The following is a 19,679-nucleotide window of genomic DNA, read 5'->3' as shown; positions in this document are numbered from 1 at the left end:
TGGAAAAATGCGAACAGCCAAATGACAGTTTCATATTGATTCATTGAATAAGAAAAACCCGATTGGGAAATTGTCATAATTTCAACTTTTTCACCAGCATTACAACTTCACCACACTAATGGAACAAAGGCATACGAAAAGCTCACTAAAAAATGAATATACAGCATTAGGGTCAAGAAATAATTACTATATAACTCCACTCCAAAGCTTATGAGTTCTTCTGCCTTGCATAATTGCAATCGCATTATGAGAGGAGGCCAAAATTACCCCCCCTCCCCCCATTTTTGTATTTCTCTTCTGGATCATATCTATTCTGTCAAAATATCCTCTCCATTCCAAGCACTGGTTCTCAACTGTTATTGCTGCCAACCACCATACTGTTGATTACGGTTACCACCCATCGGGTTTGGACCTCTACCGCCAGCTGAACCTCCAAATTGACTACTTTGGGAATAATTTGGAGGGCCAACTCCATAACCACTAGCAGCTCCTCTTTGACCAGGAGCTGGCATTCCACTCCCTGCATATGGAGGTCCCCGGCCTTGCGGTGGATATGGCCCACCACTGTAGCCTCCGACTTGAGCTCCACGATTTTGGTTATACCCCCCACTCTGGTTTCCACTAGGAGGGTACCTATTTGGACCTCCAGGAGGACCGCGTGGCCTTCCATATTGGTGATGACTAGGTCCAGCCGACACTGGAGGCTGTGGATTATTGATGGGATGATTAGGCCCATGCCAATGAGATGGATGAGCTTGCCCACCAGTATGTTGAATGGGAGGCAGGCGGGTATGTGGCTGAGGGTGCTGCAATTTCTGTCTCTTTGCGGTCTCTTCATTTTGTCGCTGCTGCTGCCTTTTTTTCTTTGTCTGGAACTCATGTGATGATTCATACTTGGGCAGGCTACATGATCCAAAGATAAGCATATTAAGCAGACAACAAAAAAATTATGGAAATTTTTAAAGGAGTTCAAGCACAAAGGGAAAATGTCTATGAAAGTGCAGGAGAGATATCCAAAAATTGTTTCCTACAGGTGGCACAACACAAATGTAGTTGTTCCCCATGGTACTCTTTATGCGAATGATATGTATAAATTAACCTCAGAAATCCTTGTAGGCAATAAGAGGCATGCACAAAATAGAGATGGGAATCATACCTCTTGGGATCGCAAGGTAAAGGATCATTCCAGAAATACTCTGCAACTAGTGCATCCTGGGCAGTTATTCTCTGCATAAGCAAGAGATCAGTACATAGAAAGAAGGCAAAGTAACAATGACAAAGGTAACGGTGAGGTGATGAAGAAAATTGTCTAGGATGTTAGAAAGAAGGTATCTTTTTTGGGAGAACAGGATAATCCCAATACTAGAGACGGGTATTAGCACTCAGAATCTTCCTCTAGAGTTTATACTACATAATTTTCCATTTATTTAGCTTTTTGTAGTTTGCTTTTCAGTTAGCGAGTGACAAGGGTTGTTACCTAGTATATTTTGCACTTCATGTTGTTCTTTTAGCATCACCTCTCCAGCCCAGAAAGATTTAACAAAATTTAAAATTTAAAAATAAATAATGATAATAACACGAGTCATTTGATTTTTCTTTTGTATAAAAGAAAATTAAATCCTCAAAATTTGCTATACTATCTAATAATTGCAAGTTTGCAACTGCTATGGAAAAGGCTGGCAGCATGTTTAACCCATTAATCAAACACAAAGAACCATCTGGTAGATCTAGTTCTTGGCAGCCAGCCCTATAAAAGCTATAGAAAAGTGTCTTTTTTTTTTATAAGTAATTCATTAAAGCTTCAAAGCTATAGCAAAGTGCAAATTCATAGTATATAAAAACAATTCAAATTAATTTAATTAAATGAAGAATTGCAAAAGAATATTTTAAGCAAATGGCAACAGAATACTTGGCAAAAGATTGAGTAGTATATGAAAATATTCAAAATCCACTGACCATAATAAAATAAGGATCTATTATAGTAACGAAAGGAAGAAATCTGGAGTTTCATTGATACCTTTTCTGGATTAAGAGTCAACATGCTGTCCAGTAAATCTAGAGCATGGCGGTCAAAACTGTAAACCATATAAATTATAAATATCAGATTTAGAAAATAAGTACGCTAGTATCTTGTAACTGCGATTTGTTTTAAGAAAAAAACATAAGCCTTTGTTTACTTACTGTCTGAAAACCTCTCTGATGCGTCTCTTCATTGGTCTTGGTGGCTTGAAATTATTATACCAAGGCATCTTTGAAACACCAGGCCAGTTGAGCTCATCAGGGGACCCACAAAGCTCAAATATCTTGTTCAATTGCTCAGGCTACAACAATTGTGAAGAGATTATTTCAGATCAAAATTATCATTATTCAGAATTACTGGATAGAGAAGTGCAATGCTAATGCTATGTATCATCATTTAATTACATCTAAGGTCAATGGATTTTGTGCAGGTTTCTCTCGCTAACTTTCTATGTTTTAATAATCTCACATCTACAAACCAACAAGATCATGCTTAGTTGTAGTAAAGTCCTTGTCAACTGAAGGTTGAGTATTTACTACTTAGCTTCTCAAGACTTAGCAGAGTATAGAGGAATAAGGAGCCAAGGATAAATACACGTAATGTCTCTTTCTTCACAACCCAACTAAATCTTAATCCCAACTAACTGGAATTAGCCACACAAATCCTTTTCCAAGATAATTGGATATAGCTACATGGATCGTCCCAACTATTTTTTCCTTTTGGGTTTTCAAAATCATGTTTATAAGACGTTACTAAGTTTATGCTGGCTGTCAACACACCGCAAGTCCTCTTTTGTCTACTCTTGTACAGCTCTAGCTGTGTAAAACAAATTATGACACTAAACACCATAAAGGCATAGTTACTCTAATCCTCCTTGATTCATATTATACACACACACACACATGTATCCCATTGGGAACAACTCAAACCTGACAGTAGGCAAAAATCATAAAACCATCTTCTAAACAATGGTTAGTTAGCTAATTTAAAGAAAAAAATAAGATCCAAATCACAATTTGATGGACTCATGTGATTATATCGACTAACTAGAACTAGTGTTCATTTGCATATATCAGCAAATCTTTCATAGTGAAGAGCCCAACCGTTTAACCCAATCGGAAGAGAAGCATTTCCAGAACCGTAATGTAATTACTAGACATCTTTCATGCAATTAAGAAAAAAAAATCCAGTACTTCTCACAGCATATACTAATCAATTGACTGTCAAGAGTGCGATCATTGACTATCATAATACCAACTTCATGTTCACCAAAGAATAAAAAAAAAAGTGATTTTCAAATATGTCTATTTAACAAACATCCTGGTTTTAACCTTGATACATAATTTTGGTTTAAAACCACATTCTGTCAAAAGCATATTTGTCAAGAAAAAGGGAAAACGAAAATAAATTCCAATAATAAAAAAATTACGAAAAGGCAGGTTGTAACAATCCAAAAATGAATTCCAAAGCAGCCATATTCACTACCATTTTACACCGCCAACAACACTGTATGTAAACTATGAACTCGAGAGAGCCCGCTTATGCACATCATTTTGATTCTGCATGCTAATTATCAGACAAATTCAGGAACATATCTAACCTCATTTTTCCCAGGCAAGATTGGTTTTCCATTCAAAAGCTCAGCAAAGATACAACCAACGGACCACATGTCAACAGCTGGGCCATATTTCGTGGCTCCTAGCAGCAACTCTGGTGGCCTGCCCAAACCATAACAATCTGAACCAACTAAATTGAAATTGAGGATATTCTTGAAAACATTGAACGCCGAGTACAGGGAGAATTACACTCAATGATTTAAGTATAATCTATATATTCAGTGTAATGTAACAACTTACCTATACCACAAAGTAATAACACGATTCGTAAGATTCCCAGTGTGGTCAGTAGAAAATGATCGTGCAAGCCCAAAGTCTGCTAGCTTCAAATTTCCCTCATTATCTATCAAAAGATTAGAACCTGCAAGAAAGGTATTACTCAAGCATAGCCCCAATCACAAAACATTAACAACAACGTTTAATAAAAAAATATCATTTTAATTAATGAAAAAATAATGATAACCTTTGATGTCCCGATGAAGCACTTGATTCACATGACAGTAATGGAGGCCAGTTAGTAGTTGCTTCATATAACACTGGAAAAATAATAATAATAATCAGTAATCACTACACATTAGATGTTTAACTACAAAACATATACTTTTGATTTTCAAAAATATAATACTTTGATCTGGGGAACTGTAAATCTCAGCCCAGGACGATCAGCAAGGCCAGTCAAGTCATGGTCCATGTACTCAAAAACCATGTATATGCCGCCCTTAAACTTATTACCATCTGCAGTTCCCAAAAACATGCAACTCATGTTAGAAATTACCATCTATTGCAGAATTTAGGTATCAGGGATTCAAACACAGGGTTGAGGGGCACTAAGAATAACTCATGAAGCCAACTAATCTTGAAAGCATACAATAACTCTCTCACCTTGATTCCCTTGCTCGTCTGTCTCAGGACCTAAGAGACAATAACAATAACAAAAAACAGAAGGTATTAGCAAAATAGATTCAGTACTGTTGTTAAGAATCTATAGAAGATACAGTATCCAAAGCAGGCAAAACTAAAAAGTACCTGGAGAGGTCACAATCTCTTTCAGCTTAATAACATTTTCATGATGAAGCTTCTTCAGAATTTTAATCTCCCGGATGGCTGTTATAGGAAACTGCATAACAGGCCAGACAAATTATTCAAAAGAAATGTGAATTATTGTGCATATGTATACACACCTATGTATTGTTAGGTAACAACAGCTTCATCAACCTTTCTGGACTGTAATCTGTATAAATAAAAACACATTGTACATGTAAAGAAAAATTACCCCTTCTTTTTCATTGTCCATGCGTATTTTTTTTAAAGCAACAATTTCCCCAGTTCTGATTTCTCTGGCCATATAAACTTGACTGCAAAAACACCACAGGGAAAAAAAAATTAGACATCAGAAAAACCAAAGAACTGAGTTGGATTATAAACCAGAAAAATTCAGATGAGTAAGCTTAAGAAAATATCATTCTCTACAGAATAGAGACAACACAGAAACTTGAAAAGACATGGAAATTACGTAATATCCTTGCATGAAACTTAGTCCCTGCTGCATTCCACAGTTAATGAGATAAAAGATTCATTTTCATTAACAAATATCACAACTCATAGTGCCACATCACAGTTATTAACTTAATAATGAAACTTAGTCCCTGCTGCATTCCACAGTTAATGAGATAAAAGCTTCATTTTCATTAAAAAATATCACAACTCATAGCGCCACATCACAGATTTTAACTTAATAACAAATTACAAATATCTACGAATAAATAATGAGACCATACTACATTGTTTATAACTCTTTTCCTGTCTTCTTTAACTTCCCAACACCAAAGAGAATCTCAAATTTTGCAGTAATATATTTGGTCATTGCCACAATGGCCATAGCTGTGCTTCAAATATGTGCCACCATCTACACCATTTCATGTACAGTCAAACTTTTCCCTCCCTAAAACCCTTGTAACCTATATGGTAATTGTTATCATTATTAGACCTAAAAGAGAACAAAAGCCCTGTATGAAAAAAAATTAATCATTGTCCATAACTCAAACCTCACTAAATCACTACAAAATTGAAAGATTATAAACAAATGGATGAAAAAAACAGAACAACAAAACAAGCAAAAGGGAAGCCAGTTGGGCCCAAATAAGAGGAAAACAATGCATATAGTAAAGGAGTGTCTCTTCAAGCATATTTTTCTTGTCCTTTCGTGTCTTCTCCTAATAATTTAAACAACAACAACAACAACAAACCTTAGTCCCATATCTTAGGGGCTCGGCCATGGATTCTCAACAGATTACTCAGAACCAGCCACATGTATTCTTTCCCGCCATTCTATTCTATTTCTATCTGAACTCATAGTCTCTGCTACTTCCTTTTTTTACCGCTACTAATAAATTAAAAAAACAAAAACAGCTTCTAGTTCATAAGAAAGCCAAACCCATAATTCTTCTCTCAACATGGATTGCTTATCCATGTTTAGTTGTTGGTACACACAGAATCACGATTCAAAACAGAGATACGACATCACAATCTGACAGAACCAAATACCCAAAAAACAAAAAATTCTAAACAAAAGTTTCATCTTTAGTATTTATACCCAATAGTACCACCAGTTGAAAAATCGAAAATTTACTCCAAAAAATTGAAAAACGATAAAACCCCACAACAAAAAATTTAAATTCAAACTAAAAGAAAACAAACAATTCAAAAAAAAAAAAAGAGAAATACCCATATGTGCCTTCGCCGATCTGCTCCAATTTCTCGAAGCAGTCGACGCTTCTGGAACCCCATGATGGGTACTCCTCCACGTTCAGCTGGCCTGGTCCGGCCACCGCCATCTTTCTCTCACTCACAGTCTCTTGCTCTTGCTCTTGTTCTACGCTCTGCCTTTGATGCGTTTGATTTTCTTTTCCTTCTCTTGGTAGAGGTAATACTATAAAAGAAGAAAAGGACGAGACTAAAATTACGAGCGGCTCAGACCTGGGTTTGTATCTGCTGTTGTTGGGACGCTTTGGAATTTGGTTAGTTTGGTCTTTTCATCTATATATACATTACAGAGATTGGTTTCGTCCAGGATTGTTGTTTACTGCACATGCTTTTTTTTTTTTTTTCCCTCTATAAACCCTTTTCTTCTTTTCAAATAATCAATTGTTTGGTTATAAGTCGTAAAAATAGGGATAAATCATAAAACCCTTTTGGATTGTGTCCTTTTTAAAATTTATAAAAAATATTTAATTTGTCCCTGTGTTATTTATTATTTTATATTAAACCAAGATACCAACGTTTTTTGGCTTCTCAAAAGCTATATTTAGGCGTTTTTTCAGAAGTAACTACAAAACTCAAACTATATCATTAGTAAGCAAAGGTTTGAAACAAATTTGGTTTCTAACAAATCGAGTCTATTGGACTCGATTTTGGGCTTATAATTCTCCATCGCAACACTGGCTGAGCTGGACAAGGAATTCACGTAGGCACAAAAATCGAGTTCAATGAACTCGATTTCTATTTTCCACATTACCCACGGGCACACGTGATCACTTTAAAGTAAATCGAGTCTACTAGACTCGATTTTTTGTCCCCATGATTTTCGGGCACGTGGACGTAACTCGAGTAAAGGAAGCTCGATTTATTTGCTTCTAAAAATCGAGTCTCCTGAACTCGATTTCTGTGAATGGTCCCCAACCCATCCACGTGTCATGTGGGTCCCAACTGGGACCTTTTTCCCCCCTTACCTGGCTCACACCCTCTCTTATGCTCTCATTTCTCTTCTGCTCTCACAGCAGCACCACTCACACAACCCTCATCACTCACACAACTTACTTCATCAGTCACACAACTTACTTCATCACTCACACAACAATCACACTCAATTTTCATCAACTCTGAGGTAATGTTTTTTACAATATTGATAATATTTTTTGTTAGTTAAATATAGTGGTTATTTGCTAGGTTATTTTTTTAAGAAACAATTAGAACATATTAGGAATTTTTTTTTTTTTTTGTTAGTGTAAATATTGTGATTAGTTTGTTTGTTTGTGGGTAGTTTGTTTGTTTGTGGGTAGTTTGTTAGTATATTGTGATTATTTGTTAGTTTTTTTTAATTATTATTATGATTAATTATTGGAAATACTTAGTACTAAATATTGTGATTAATGTTATTACAACATATTTGGAAAAAAAAATTTTGTTAGTGTAAATATTGTGATTAAATTATTTGCTAAGTTTTTTTAGGAAATTAATATTGTGATTGTAAATTGGGAATTTTTAGTACCAAATATTGTGATTAATTATGTTATTACAACATATTGGGAATATTTACTTATTTTTTGTTAGTGTAAATATTGTGATTAAATTATTTTCTAGGTTTTTAAAAAAAATTAATATTGTGATTAATTATTGGGAATATTTAGTGTAAGCGCACAATTGCACCTGGACCCAAAAACAATCACGGGCTCAGGCCCAATGAGCCTTCAACAATATAAATTTCTAGAGTGTGGGCTTGAAACCCAGGTTAGAAGTATTGGGGGTTTGATAACAATTCCAAAGCTAAAAACATTTATTAACAACAAACAATTATTGCAAATAAATCTCCTCGGACGTAAGCCGAGAACTCCTTTTCTATTATTTCTCTTTTCTTTCTTTTTTTTTGTTACAAAAAGAAGATCCCCTTCTATTGTTCTAAGTTCCCCTTTAAATACTTCTCTTTCTGATACTTTGTCCACGTGTTGTTCTCACCCCCTTCCCCCTAGATATTTTTTTCCTTAGTGCCTCTGGATAGTGACCAGAAGTTTCCTTTCCACTATTCAGGGGTCACTTCCCCATTAATGCGGCCAGGGAGGTAGGTGCAAAGTCTTTAATGCGGAAGTGGCAACCTTTATCTTTGGTATTTCTCAAATATCGGTGCTTCTAGGATATTCAAGGATTCACCCCTTTTAACCATTGGTCTTCACCGAGTCATCCCTTAACCTTTATAATGAAGTCCCTGGTTCTCCCATATCCGTCTGAGGAGAAAATCATCCCTCGGAAGAATCCTCGGATCCTCGGCGTATGGGCCGACCCGTAGTACTAACAAAATCTTAACCCAAGAGCAGGTTGGCCCTTCTTAGCATGGCCCAAAGGCCCATATACCCACCGGGGTCGTTTCACTCCTCACAATAGCCCCTCAAAACTCTAATTTTCAACATCCGAGGAGAAAAATAGGGTTTTGATCTGATGAGAACTAACTCTGCATACTTTGTAAATGATTGCACGTGTGGAAACCGTTTCGCGTTCCAGAAGACGCCACTTGGCGGTTTTATTTTCAAAAACGCGCGCATTTATTACTATAAGTTACACCTTGTCCCCCCACGTTCAACGGTGAGATGGGAATCCAACGGTCCTCGTTATTTCACGAAAATTTGGGCGGGACAAATATAATTTCGAGGCCGCTTTCCGCACACCGTGACGCTTCGGGAACTTGCGCCTTCATTTAATTCGTCAGGGACTAATCCCATCAAAACATCAGTAAACATACTTTACCCGCAGAAAACCGTGGAAATTTGCACAACTTGAGATTCGTTAGTTTTTTATTCTTCTTTTCTTAACCTTTTCTCCTCGGATCTTGTCCTCGGCTATCCTTGTAGACATTTTCCCTTTTAGAGTTTAGTCTTTCGTCCCTCTCTGATGGGAAAATTTAAGTGTCTAGTTGATACCGCCACTGGAATGGAAGGCTTCAGAGCCAAGTATCACATTCCCGGCGATGTAGGTTTAAAATATTGCCCGGCGGAAGTCGTGGCCGGTTCTAGGAAGGCTGGAGAGGTTATCATCCCAATGGTAGCCTTTGTAGAGGGTGGGATGACCCTCCCAATGAAGCCTGTAACTAGGGAGTACCTCTGCAACCACCGGTTGTGTCCCGATCAGTGCACCTCAAACGTTTTTAGAGTTTTGGGTAGCGTCGATGCTCTAAACGGGCAAATGGGTCTAAACCTCACCTGGCACGATGTCGTCTTTCTGTACGAGTGCCATAAACTCACCAATGTAGGTTACTACATTAAATCTCGCTCTAGCGTCGTTAGGCTAATCTCCTGTCTGCCCAAATCCAACAAAGGCATGAAGGATGACTACCTGATCATCTCTGGGAACTGGCACGACGGCCTCCACTACCCAGTTGAGTGGGGGGATCCAGGTGCGACACCTTAGGATTAACCTCCCCACCGCACAACTTCCTCTAACACTCACAAAAATGCGTATTCATATGTATTCATGTTTATTTAAGTTTATTATATGTTGTGTGAATCTAACCATATTCGTTTGCTTCGATGTCTTTCTTTGCAGATAGGCAACACGTGCGCCCACGCTTGAGCCACTGCAACGTTGCAGACCTAAACCGAGTACTGCGCTCTGAGGTGTTTGTCAGCGAGGACCTACAACTCAGGGCTACTCATCTGATTCTGGGGTACGATCCCATTTCTTCGGACTTCCAGGAGATAGAAAACGCCATAGTCGCGGGTGACCGAAGACGAAAGAAGATAAACGTAGCCCGACCCCACTTTTTGGACGACCACGATCTCCCTGATGCATCTCACACCGTTTTGTACACACAGCCCATAGCGGCGATCCCCCTCACCGTGCACTCTCAGGGCATTGCTGTCCCAGAGGAGCGAGTGTCCTCTTCAAACACTTTGGACGAGGAGATCGAACACTTCCAGCCCGAGGACTCTCCACGACCTCGCGGAAACCCATTTGTTATCCTCTCCGACGAGGAGGAAGAAGAAGCCGAGGCCTCTGGGATCGCGGGTCTAGTGGTAGCGCGTCCAGACGATAGTTCAATCGAAGAAGAAATGGACAAGTTTAAGGATCTCATGACCGATAGAGGTGCCCGAGTGGCAAAGAAAGGAGCAAAAGGAGCCCAAGCTCCCCCTGCTTTGCCACCACCCCCTCCTTCAGCCGAGACAAAACCTCCCACAAATGATTCTAAGAAGAAGAGAAAGGTGGACGCCGAGGGGGCTGGTGGGGAGAAAGCAAAGAAACTAAAACAGCAACCGTCGCTGGCCCAACAACAGAAGCCGGACAAAGGCAAAGGGCGCGCCCGCTCAGTCGAGAGTGGGGAGATCAGGGAAGTGGCCGAGGTGAGACGAGCACCAGCCACCTGGTCTCCTGGCTTGAGGCTGGACGGCGCCCCTATTCCCTGCCACTCCAGCATCAGGGCAGTCCAACAAGGCCACGCCCACCATCTAGCCGAGGTGTTGGAGCGTCCTCTTCTGTTGCCCAAGGATATGGAGTCCTTGGAGAAGATGGGCCAGCCGTAGCTGTTCCTCTCACTGAAAAGGGGTTTAGCTCTGGTAAGTTCCACCTTGCACTTATATTCTGTATTTATTTATAAACACTTTACTGCATTAACCCTCCTAACATTTTTGCAGTCCATCCAAGAGGTTTTTGCGGCCGAGAAGTTCATGGAGGATTCTCGAAAGCGCGCTGGGATGGAGCAGGAGTTAAGACAAGAGGCAGAAAGGTCTCTGGACCAGGCCTTGGCAGAGAAAGGGAAGCTCACTTCACAGCTGGCCGACCTGAAAAGAGAGAGAGACGGCGACAAGGTCAGCTTGAAGACGATGGGGAGTCAAGTGGAGGGGCAGCGTAAGCTCCTCCGTCAAAAGGATGACGAGCTTGCCCAAGTCCAACAAGCATGCTCCGACTTGGAAAAGGAGCTTACACGGGCGAAAGAGGAAGCTCACGCCCACAAGCACGCCCTGGAGGCCGCTAAGAAGGCCAGTTATTAGGAGGGGGTTACCAAAACGCAAGAGGAGCTGACAGAGGCTTTTGCGGCCTTGTGCCGTGAGTACTGTCAGCAGGTCTGGGGGGAGGCCATGAATGCAGCAGGGGTTCCTCAAGTTTCCGAACTGAGGAAGCCCGAGAACATTTGGCTTCCCCTAGACATACAGGAAATTGAAGACCCTCATGTTGCTGCCTCTCCTGCCCTTCCTCCTGTGGTGGAAGAGCTCGTTCCTACTCCTACAGAACCTGAAGGTTCCCATAAAGAGAAGGACGAGTGCGGTGGTGCCGAGAAGGAGCAGATCCAAAGCGTGGAGCCCCTCATTCCTTCAACAGACAAAGGGAAATAAGTCTTGTCCACCTTTGAGCTGGAATTGAAGAGTACTGAGGCTGGCAGCAGCTCCCACCAAGACCCCCCTTCCCTAGTTTAGGGCCTAGTCTAGGAATTTTTTTTGTACTCCCCTTCCTTGTATATAATTAATGAAAAACATTATTATTCGGCTTTCAATATTGTTGCCTTTGTTTTGCTTTATTCTTCTTGTGTTTGCCACGAAAGTTCACAATAACAAATAGTTGACAGGGAAAACAGAGTAAATATGACTCCACCATGCAAACCATTAGGACTTCTAAATTGCCACATAACCTTAGATATTAAATAATGTCACAGTGTAGATAACTCACATAACCTTAGATGGTAAACCTTTGTAACCTGATGTATTACTTTCAGTAGGGCGTAAGGTCCAAAGACCATTCCTCACAAGAATTGATTTGTCACTCAAAAATGAAGAACTTAAGATCCAAATTAACAAATGGAGAGATAATAATTTCCCTATAACATATGATAAGAATAAGAACAGTGACAAGATTTGCGGTCCGAGGACTGTACTTAGACAAGTTCCTGTTTGATTCTTAACAGTTGTAACTTCAAACGTAAATTTTCTCAAAGTAGGAGGTCCGAGGACCCGGCATAACTAAGGTTCTATTTAACAAATGAAAATATATCAATTTCCACAAGGTTTGTGGTCAGAGGACTACACTTAACCAAGTTTCTGTTTGATTCTTAAGAGTAGTAACTTCAAATGTTAATTTTCCCAAAGTAGGAGGTCCGAGGACCCGGCATAACTAAGGTTCTGTTTAACAAATGAAAAGATATCAATTTCCACAAGGTTTGTGGTCCGAGGACTACACTTAACCAAGTTTCTGTTTGATTCTTAAGAGTAGTAACTTCAAATGTTAATTTTCCCAAAGTAGGAGGTCCGAGGACCCGGCATAACTAAGGTTCTGTTTAACAAATGAAAAGATATCAATTTCCACAAGGTTTGTGGTCCGAGGACTACACTTAACCAAGTTTCTGTTTGATTCTTAAGAGTAGTAACTTCAAATGTTAATTTTCCTAAAGTAGGAGGTCCGAGGACCCGACATAACTAAGGTTCTGTTTAACAAATGAAAAGACATAAATTTCCACAAGGTTTGTGGTCCGAGGACTACACTTAACCAAGTTTCTGTTTGATTCTTATGAGTAGTAACTTCAAATGTTAATTTTCCCAAAGTAGGAGGTCCGAGGACCCGACATAACTAAGGTTCTGTTTAACAAATGAAAAGACATCAATTTCCACAAGGTTTGTGGTTCGAGGACTACACTTAACCAAGTTTTTGTTTGATTCTTATGGATAGTAGTTGGAAACTCCTGCGGTATTTACAACTTTGAACTGATTACAAACAAAAACACACTTTATTAATAATAATACCTTCGCAGGTTATTTACATTCCATGGGCGTGGTACAATTCTTTCATCTAGATCAGCTAGCCGGTACGACCCTATACCTGCTACTGAAACAATTCAATAGGGGCCTTCCCAGTTTGGTCCGAGCTTACCCCAAGCTGGGTTCCTTGAAGTGCCCACAACCTTTCTTAATACGAGATCCCCAGGCGCTAGTGGCCTTAGCTTCACGTGGGCATCATATCCCCGTTTAAGTTTTTATTGATAATAAGCCATCTGAACCATGGCTGCCTCGCGTCGTTCTTCAAGTAAGTCAAGATCTTTCTCCAGGAGTCCATCGTTGCTCTAAGGGTTAAAAGAACTCGTCTTCAGGGTGGAAAAGCCAAATTCTAAGGGTATCACCGCCTCGGCTCCATAAGTCATAGAGAATGGCGTTTCTCCCGTGGACCTGCGCGGTGTGGTCCGATACGTCCACAGAACATGAGGGAGTTCTTCTACCCATCTGCCTTTTGCATCATCCAACCTTTTCTTAAGCCCACTGACTATGACCTTATTAACGGCCTCGGCCTGCCCATTTCCCTATGGATAAGCTGGGGTGGAGTATCTATTTATGATACCCATGTCACCACAATATTGCCTAAAGGCCTTGCTATCAAATTGAACGCCATTGTCTGAGATAAGTGTGTGTGGTATACCGAATCTGGTGACAATATTTTTCCAGATAAATTTCTTGGAATCAACATCTCTGATATTTGCTAAGGGCTCGGCCTCAACCCATTTAGTGAAATTATCTGTTCCCACAAGAAGCCATCTTTTGTTTCCTGCAGCTCTCGGAAATGGCCCCACTATATCCAATCCCCATTGGGCAAAGGGCCAAGGACTGGAGAGAGGGTTAAGAACCCCACCAGGTTGATGAATATTAGGGGCGAACCTCTGGCGTTGATCACAATTTCTGGCATAGTCCTGAGCCTCTCTCTGCATATTGGGCCACCAATAACCCTGAGTCAAAGCTCTATGGGCTAAGGACCTTCCCCCAGTGTGGCTTCCACAAATTCCCTCATGCAGTTTCTCCAGTAATGTTTCCATTGATTCAGGGTGCACACACAACAAGTACGGTCCTGAGAAGGATCGTTTGTACAGCTTCTGGTCCTCGGACAACCAGAAACGTGGCCCCTTTCGACGTATCTTTTCTGCTTCAAATTTGTCCTCAGGAAGGATATCATTCCTAAGAAAAGCTATAACCGGGTCGATCCAACTAGGTCCAGGCCTTATCAGATGAATGTGAACTGTACTAACGACGGTAAGAGTTGGCTCCAACAAATCCTCCACGAGGATAACCCTGGGCAAGTCCTGAGCCAAGGATGTCGCCAACGTAGCCAAAGAATCTGCATGGGTGTTTGCACTCCTAGAGATATGAGCTAAGACGAAGGAGTTAAATTCGGCTTGCTGACGCTTGACCTGGACCAAATATTCCTGCATTCTGGGGTCTCTAGCCTCCATGGTCCCCATCACTTGGCCGACCACTAACTGAGAATCCGAGAACACATGGATTTCCTTTCCACCCATCCTACGTACCATCTGCATGCCTACCAAGACTGCTTCATATTCGGCCTCATTGTTAGTAGCCGAAAATGCCAATCTCAAAGATTTTTCGAAGACAATTCCCTCAGGGGACGTTAGAACAAGTCCAACACCAGACCCTCTCTGATTAGCCGCCCCATCCACATACACTTTCCAAATCGGAGGCATTGCAGCTGTGATCACACCAACTGATTTTTCATCCATGTGTGCTTCTTTTGGAGTTTCTTCTAGCAATGGTTCGGTAAACTCTGCCACCAAGTCAGCGAGGACCTGGCCCTTCACCGAGGTGCGAGGCTTGTACTTAACATCAAAGGCTCCCAAAATGGTTCCCCATTTTGCTACCCTGCCCGAGTAATCAGCGCTACGTAGCACTGCCTTGAGAGGCAATTGGGTAAGAACCACCACAGTATGGGACTGAAAATAATGAGGAAGCTTTCGTGTGGCATGAACTACAGCCAGAAGCGCTTTCTCCAAGGGTAGATAACGCACATCGGCATCATTTAAAGACTTACTAACGTAATATACCGGTCTTTGCACACCGTTATCATCCCTTATGAGGACAAGGCTGACCGCGTAGACGGCCACGGCCAAATAAGCAGACAAAATCTCATGTGCCTCCGGGCGAGAGAGAATGGGTGGCCGAGAGAGATATCGCTTAAGCTGTTGGAAAGCTAACTCGCAGTCCTCGGTCTATTGAAACCCTTTCCACTTGTTCAACAACTGAAAGAAAGGACGACATCGGTCAGCTGACCGAGATATAAATCTGTTCAAGGCGGCAATCATTCCGGTTAATTTCTGGATTTCTTTTGGGTTCCGAGGAGGCTGCAAGTCTTGAATAGCCTTAACCTGTGTTGGGTTTACCTCTATGCCTCTATGGGTGATCATGTACCCCAAAAACTTTCCAGACCCAACGCCGAAAGAGCATTTTGAGGCATTAAGGCGCAGCTTGTACTTTCTTAACACCTGAAAGGTGTCAGCCAGGTCTCTCACGTGTGAGGGTATTGTTTTGCTCTTAACCACCATATCATCCACATATACTTCAACGGTCTTCCCTAGTTGCTGTTCGAACATTCTAGTCATCATCCTTTGGTAGGTAGCCCCAGCATTCTTCAAACCAAATGGCATGACCTTATAATGATAATTCCCCGTCGGAGTAATGAAGACAGTCTTCTCTTGATCCTCCAATGCCAAGGGAATCTGGTGGTAACCCTGGAAGGCGTCCAGAAAACTCATCCGAGGATGTCTGACAGTGGCATCCACCAGTTGATCAATACGCGGCATTGGGAACGAATCTTTGGGACAGGCCTTGTTCAGATCAGTAAAGTCCACACATACCCTCCACGTTCCATTCTTCTTTTTAACAACAAATGTATGGGCCAACCACTCGGGGTAGAAAACTTCTTTGATAGCCCCAGCCCTCTTGAGTTTAAGCACCTCTTCCTTCACAGCCTCGGAATGTTCTCTGGAAGAACGGCGAGGTGGCTGCCTTCTCGGAACAATAGCTGGGTTGACATTTAAATGATGACAAATGAAGCTCGGATCGACGCCTGGAGCTTCATAAGGATCCCACGCAAAAACATCAATATTGTCCTTCAGAAATTCTAACAATTCGATCTTCTCTTGGTATGGCAAAAGTATGCCGACTGGAAGAACCTCTCTGGGTCATCGGCTACTGGAAACTTCTCTAACTCTTCACAATGTGTCTCCTCTCCTGTCACCATTCCAGATGCATCAGGAGTTGTTAACTGCTATAAGTCTTTGGTGATTAAAGCCAAAGACTCGGCTTCTGTCTGATGCAGTACTGCAGCCGATATGCACTGCCTGGCCACCGATTGGCTGCCGAGGATCTCCTCAACACATTCCCCCGAGGGGAATTTAACTTTAACATACAAGGTAGAGGACACAACCCCCAGAGCGTGCAGCTAAGGTCTGGCAAGGATGGCCGTGTATGGAGAGTACGCATCAACGACAATGAAATCCACCTCCACCGTTTCTGATCCGGATTGAACGGGCAAACGGATCTGTCCCCTCGGCACAACAGCTCTCCCCTCGAAACTTATAAGTGGCGAGTCATAGGGAGTAAGATCCTCCAGCTTCAATCTTAACCCTGTAAATAGATCAGGGTACATGATATCTGCACCGCTGCCCTGATCTATCATCACCCTCTTCACATCATAATTCCCTATCCTAAGAGTGACCACAAGAGCATCATCATGAGGTTGAATGGTACCAACCTTATCCTCTTCGGAGAATCCCAAGACGGGCAAAATGGCCTTCAACCTCTTTGGCCTGCAGCCTGCCTCCTCAGCTTGAGAATGGGAAACTGCCATCACCCTGGTGGTAGCCGAACCGGTCCTACCAGGTGCAGCAAAAATAACATTAATTGTTCCTAAAGCCGGCCGAGATGGATTATTCCTCTGATTGTTTGAGCCAGATTGACTGTCCGGCCCGCTAGGTTGGCACAAGTGTTGCTTCAGTTTTCCTTCACTGACAAGCTGCTCTAAGTGGCTCCAAAGGGTCCGACAATTCTCGGTAGTGTGGCCCACATCCTGATGGTATTGGCAGAAAAGGTTCTGATTCATCTTCGCAGGGTCTCCTACCATCTTACCAGGCCATTTGAAGAAGGGTTCCTTACGAACTTTCTCCAGCAGCTGATGTACTGGTTCTCGGAACACAGTGTTCACGGCCTGAGGTGCTGCCGAGCCGGACTGCCCAACGTAATCTCTCCTCGGCCTGTTATTGTGGTATCTGTCTGACCTGAAATCCCTTCTCTCCTGCGGGATAACCTTCTCCTTACCCTTTCCTTGCTGTTGGTCTTCCTCCACTCTCTTGTACTCGTCAATACGGTCTATGAGGCGACGTACACTACGGACGGGCTTTTTAGTCAAAGACTTTCTCAGGTCGTGGTTAGTAGGAAGGCCTACCTTAAAGGTATTAAGCGCCACCTCATCAAAGTCACCATCTATTTCATTAAACGTCTCCCAGTAACGGTCGGAGTATGCTTTCAACGTCTCCCCTTCCCTCACGGTCATGGATAACAGCGAGTCCAATGGCCGAGGTACTCTGCTACACGTAATGAACCGCGAAGCGAATGCTTTTGTAAGCTCCCCAAACGAACCTATAGACCCCGATTTAAGGCCGTTGAACCACCTCATAGCAACAGGTCCCAGGCTAGAGGGGAAAACTTTACACATCAGGGTCTCGTTGTGAGAGTGCACCGCCATCCTCTGGTTAAAGTGACTCACGTGCTCCACCGGATCAATCCGGCCATTGTAGATGGTAAAAGTGGGCTGGGTAAACCTCCTAGGAAGCCTTCCTTTCTCAATCCTCCGTGTAAACGGAGATTTGGAGAGTCGGTGCAACGCCCTACTCATAGCATCGTTGCCTAAGCCCCTAGAATGAAGCTTCTTACGTCTGCGAGTTGGCTGGTCGTCCTCCTCACCGGAGGACGTTGCACTAGTGGGGGAGCGCGACCTTGAGCTGTAGCCACCTCCCATATCCTCCTCTGAGGAAGGATTAGATGAGGACGGTGAAAACCTACGTTTAGCATGGCGTAACTTTCTCTTCAAACGATTGATTTCCTTCTGCATGGATTTAGAACCCTCATCGTGGGTGGTGCTACCCCCACCATGAGTATGGCTAGCGCTTGGGTATTCTGTATGGACACTTCCCTCACGATCCCTTCGACGTTCAAGACGTTCGAAATGATCTTCCGGCTGTGATCCCTGTGATTCTGCATGGTGAGAACCTAAGCCTGCCATCCTATCCCCACCTCTTCTAGACTAGGTTTCCCACAGACGGCGCCAATTGTAAGCGCACAATTGCACCTGGACCCAAAGACAATCACGGGCTCAGGCCCAATGAGCCTTCAACAATATAAATTTATAGAGTGTGGGCTTGAAACCCAGGTTAGAAGTATTGGGGGTTTGATAACAATTCCAAAGCTAAAAACATTTATTAACAACAAACAATTATTGCAAATAAATCTCCTCGGACGTAAGCCGAGAACTCCTTTTCTATTATTTCTCTTTTCTTTCTTTTTTTTTGTTACAAAAAGAAGATCCCCTTCTATTGTTCTAAGTTCCCCTTTAAATACTTCTCTTTCTGATACTTTGTCCACGTGTTGTTCTCACCCCCTTCCCCCTAGATATTTTTTTCCTTAGTGCCTCTGGATAGTGACCAGAAGTTTCCTTTCCACTGTTCAGGGGTCACTTCCCCATTAATGCGGCTAGGGAGGTAGGTGCAGAGTCTTTAATGCGGAAGTGGCAGCCTTTATCTTTGGTATTTCTCAAATATCGGTGCTTCTAGGATATTCAAGGATTCACCCCTTTTAACCATTGGTCTTCACCGAGTCGTCCCTTAACCTTTATAATGAAGTCCCTGGTTCTCCCATATCCGTCCGAGGAGAAAATCATCCTTTAATGTGAGGATACTTCCCCAATTAATCGGATTTATTCGCTTTGGGGAGCCAGTCCCTCACAGTTTATCGGCTCAAGCGACGTAGGAGCGTACGGATCTTCACCCTCTGGGGGCTTTACACCGCAGTCCCACATCGGCAAGAGTTCCCTCCCACACATGGTTTATAAGCTTCTGGAGCAACCACATGTGTAGTGGTGGTACACACATGGTCACTCAAGAAGCTTATAAACCATGTGTGGGAGGGAACTCTTGCCGATGTGGGACTGCGGTGTAAAGCCCCCAGAGGGTGAAGATCCGTACGCTCCTACGTCGCTTGAGCCGATAAACCGTGAGGGACTGGCTCCCCAAAGCGGATAAATCCGATTAATTGGGGAAGTATCCTCACATTTAGTATTGGGGAAATATTTAGTACCAAATATTGTGATTGTGCTAGGTTTTTATTCAAAATTAATATTGGGAATATTTAGTACAAAATATTGTGATCAATTGTTAGGAATATTTAGTACTTTTAGGTTTTTGTCATTGGTATGAAATGGATTATGAGTTTGATACCTAAGACACCCATTACAGTCTTTTTAGT

General features: G+C 42.0%; 1 protein-coding gene across 1 annotated transcript; it reads right to left on the bottom strand.

Annotated features, from left to right (window-relative positions):
- Positions 1-6,640, bottom strand: LOC142624642 (cyclin-dependent kinase C-1-like). The gene is made up of 12 exons (XM_075798298.1): positions 6,361-6,640; positions 4,910-4,991; positions 4,663-4,753; positions 4,519-4,548; positions 4,262-4,371; positions 4,100-4,172; positions 3,877-3,997; positions 3,621-3,738; positions 2,182-2,321; positions 2,018-2,075; positions 1,157-1,227; positions 1-903 (listed from the first exon to the last, which is right to left on the bottom strand). The coding sequence occupies exons 1-12, from the start codon at positions 6,468-6,470 to the stop codon at positions 357-359; spliced, it is 1,551 nt and encodes a 516-aa protein (XP_075654413.1). The 5' UTR covers positions 6,471-6,640; the 3' UTR covers positions 1-356.
- Between the last annotated feature and the right edge of the window lie 13,039 nt (positions 6,641-19,679).

The sequence above is a fragment of the Castanea sativa genome, chromosome 2 (genome assembly GCF_040712315.1).
Source record: "Castanea sativa cultivar Marrone di Chiusa Pesio chromosome 2, ASM4071231v1".
NCBI lineage: Eukaryota > Viridiplantae > Streptophyta > Magnoliopsida > Fagales > Fagaceae > Castanea > Castanea sativa.
The sequence above is the reverse complement of the archived record's forward strand: the minus strand, read 5'-3'. Positions and strand labels throughout refer to the sequence as shown.

Excerpts from the sequence above, each read along its gene's own strand:
- LOC142624642 (XM_075798298.1), bottom strand. The coding sequence starts at position 6,470 with ATGGCGGTGGCCGGACCAGGCCAGCTGAACGTGGAGGAGTACCCATCA. Across the intron at positions 4,992-6,360 it reads ATCGGCGAAGGCACATATGG|TCAAGTTTATATGGCCAGAG; the intron begins GTATTTCTCTTT and ends GTGTTTTTGCAG. Across the intron at positions 4,173-4,261 it reads TTACAGTTCCCCAGATCAAA|TGTTATATGAAGCAACTACT; the intron begins GTATTATATTTT and ends TTATTTTTCCAG.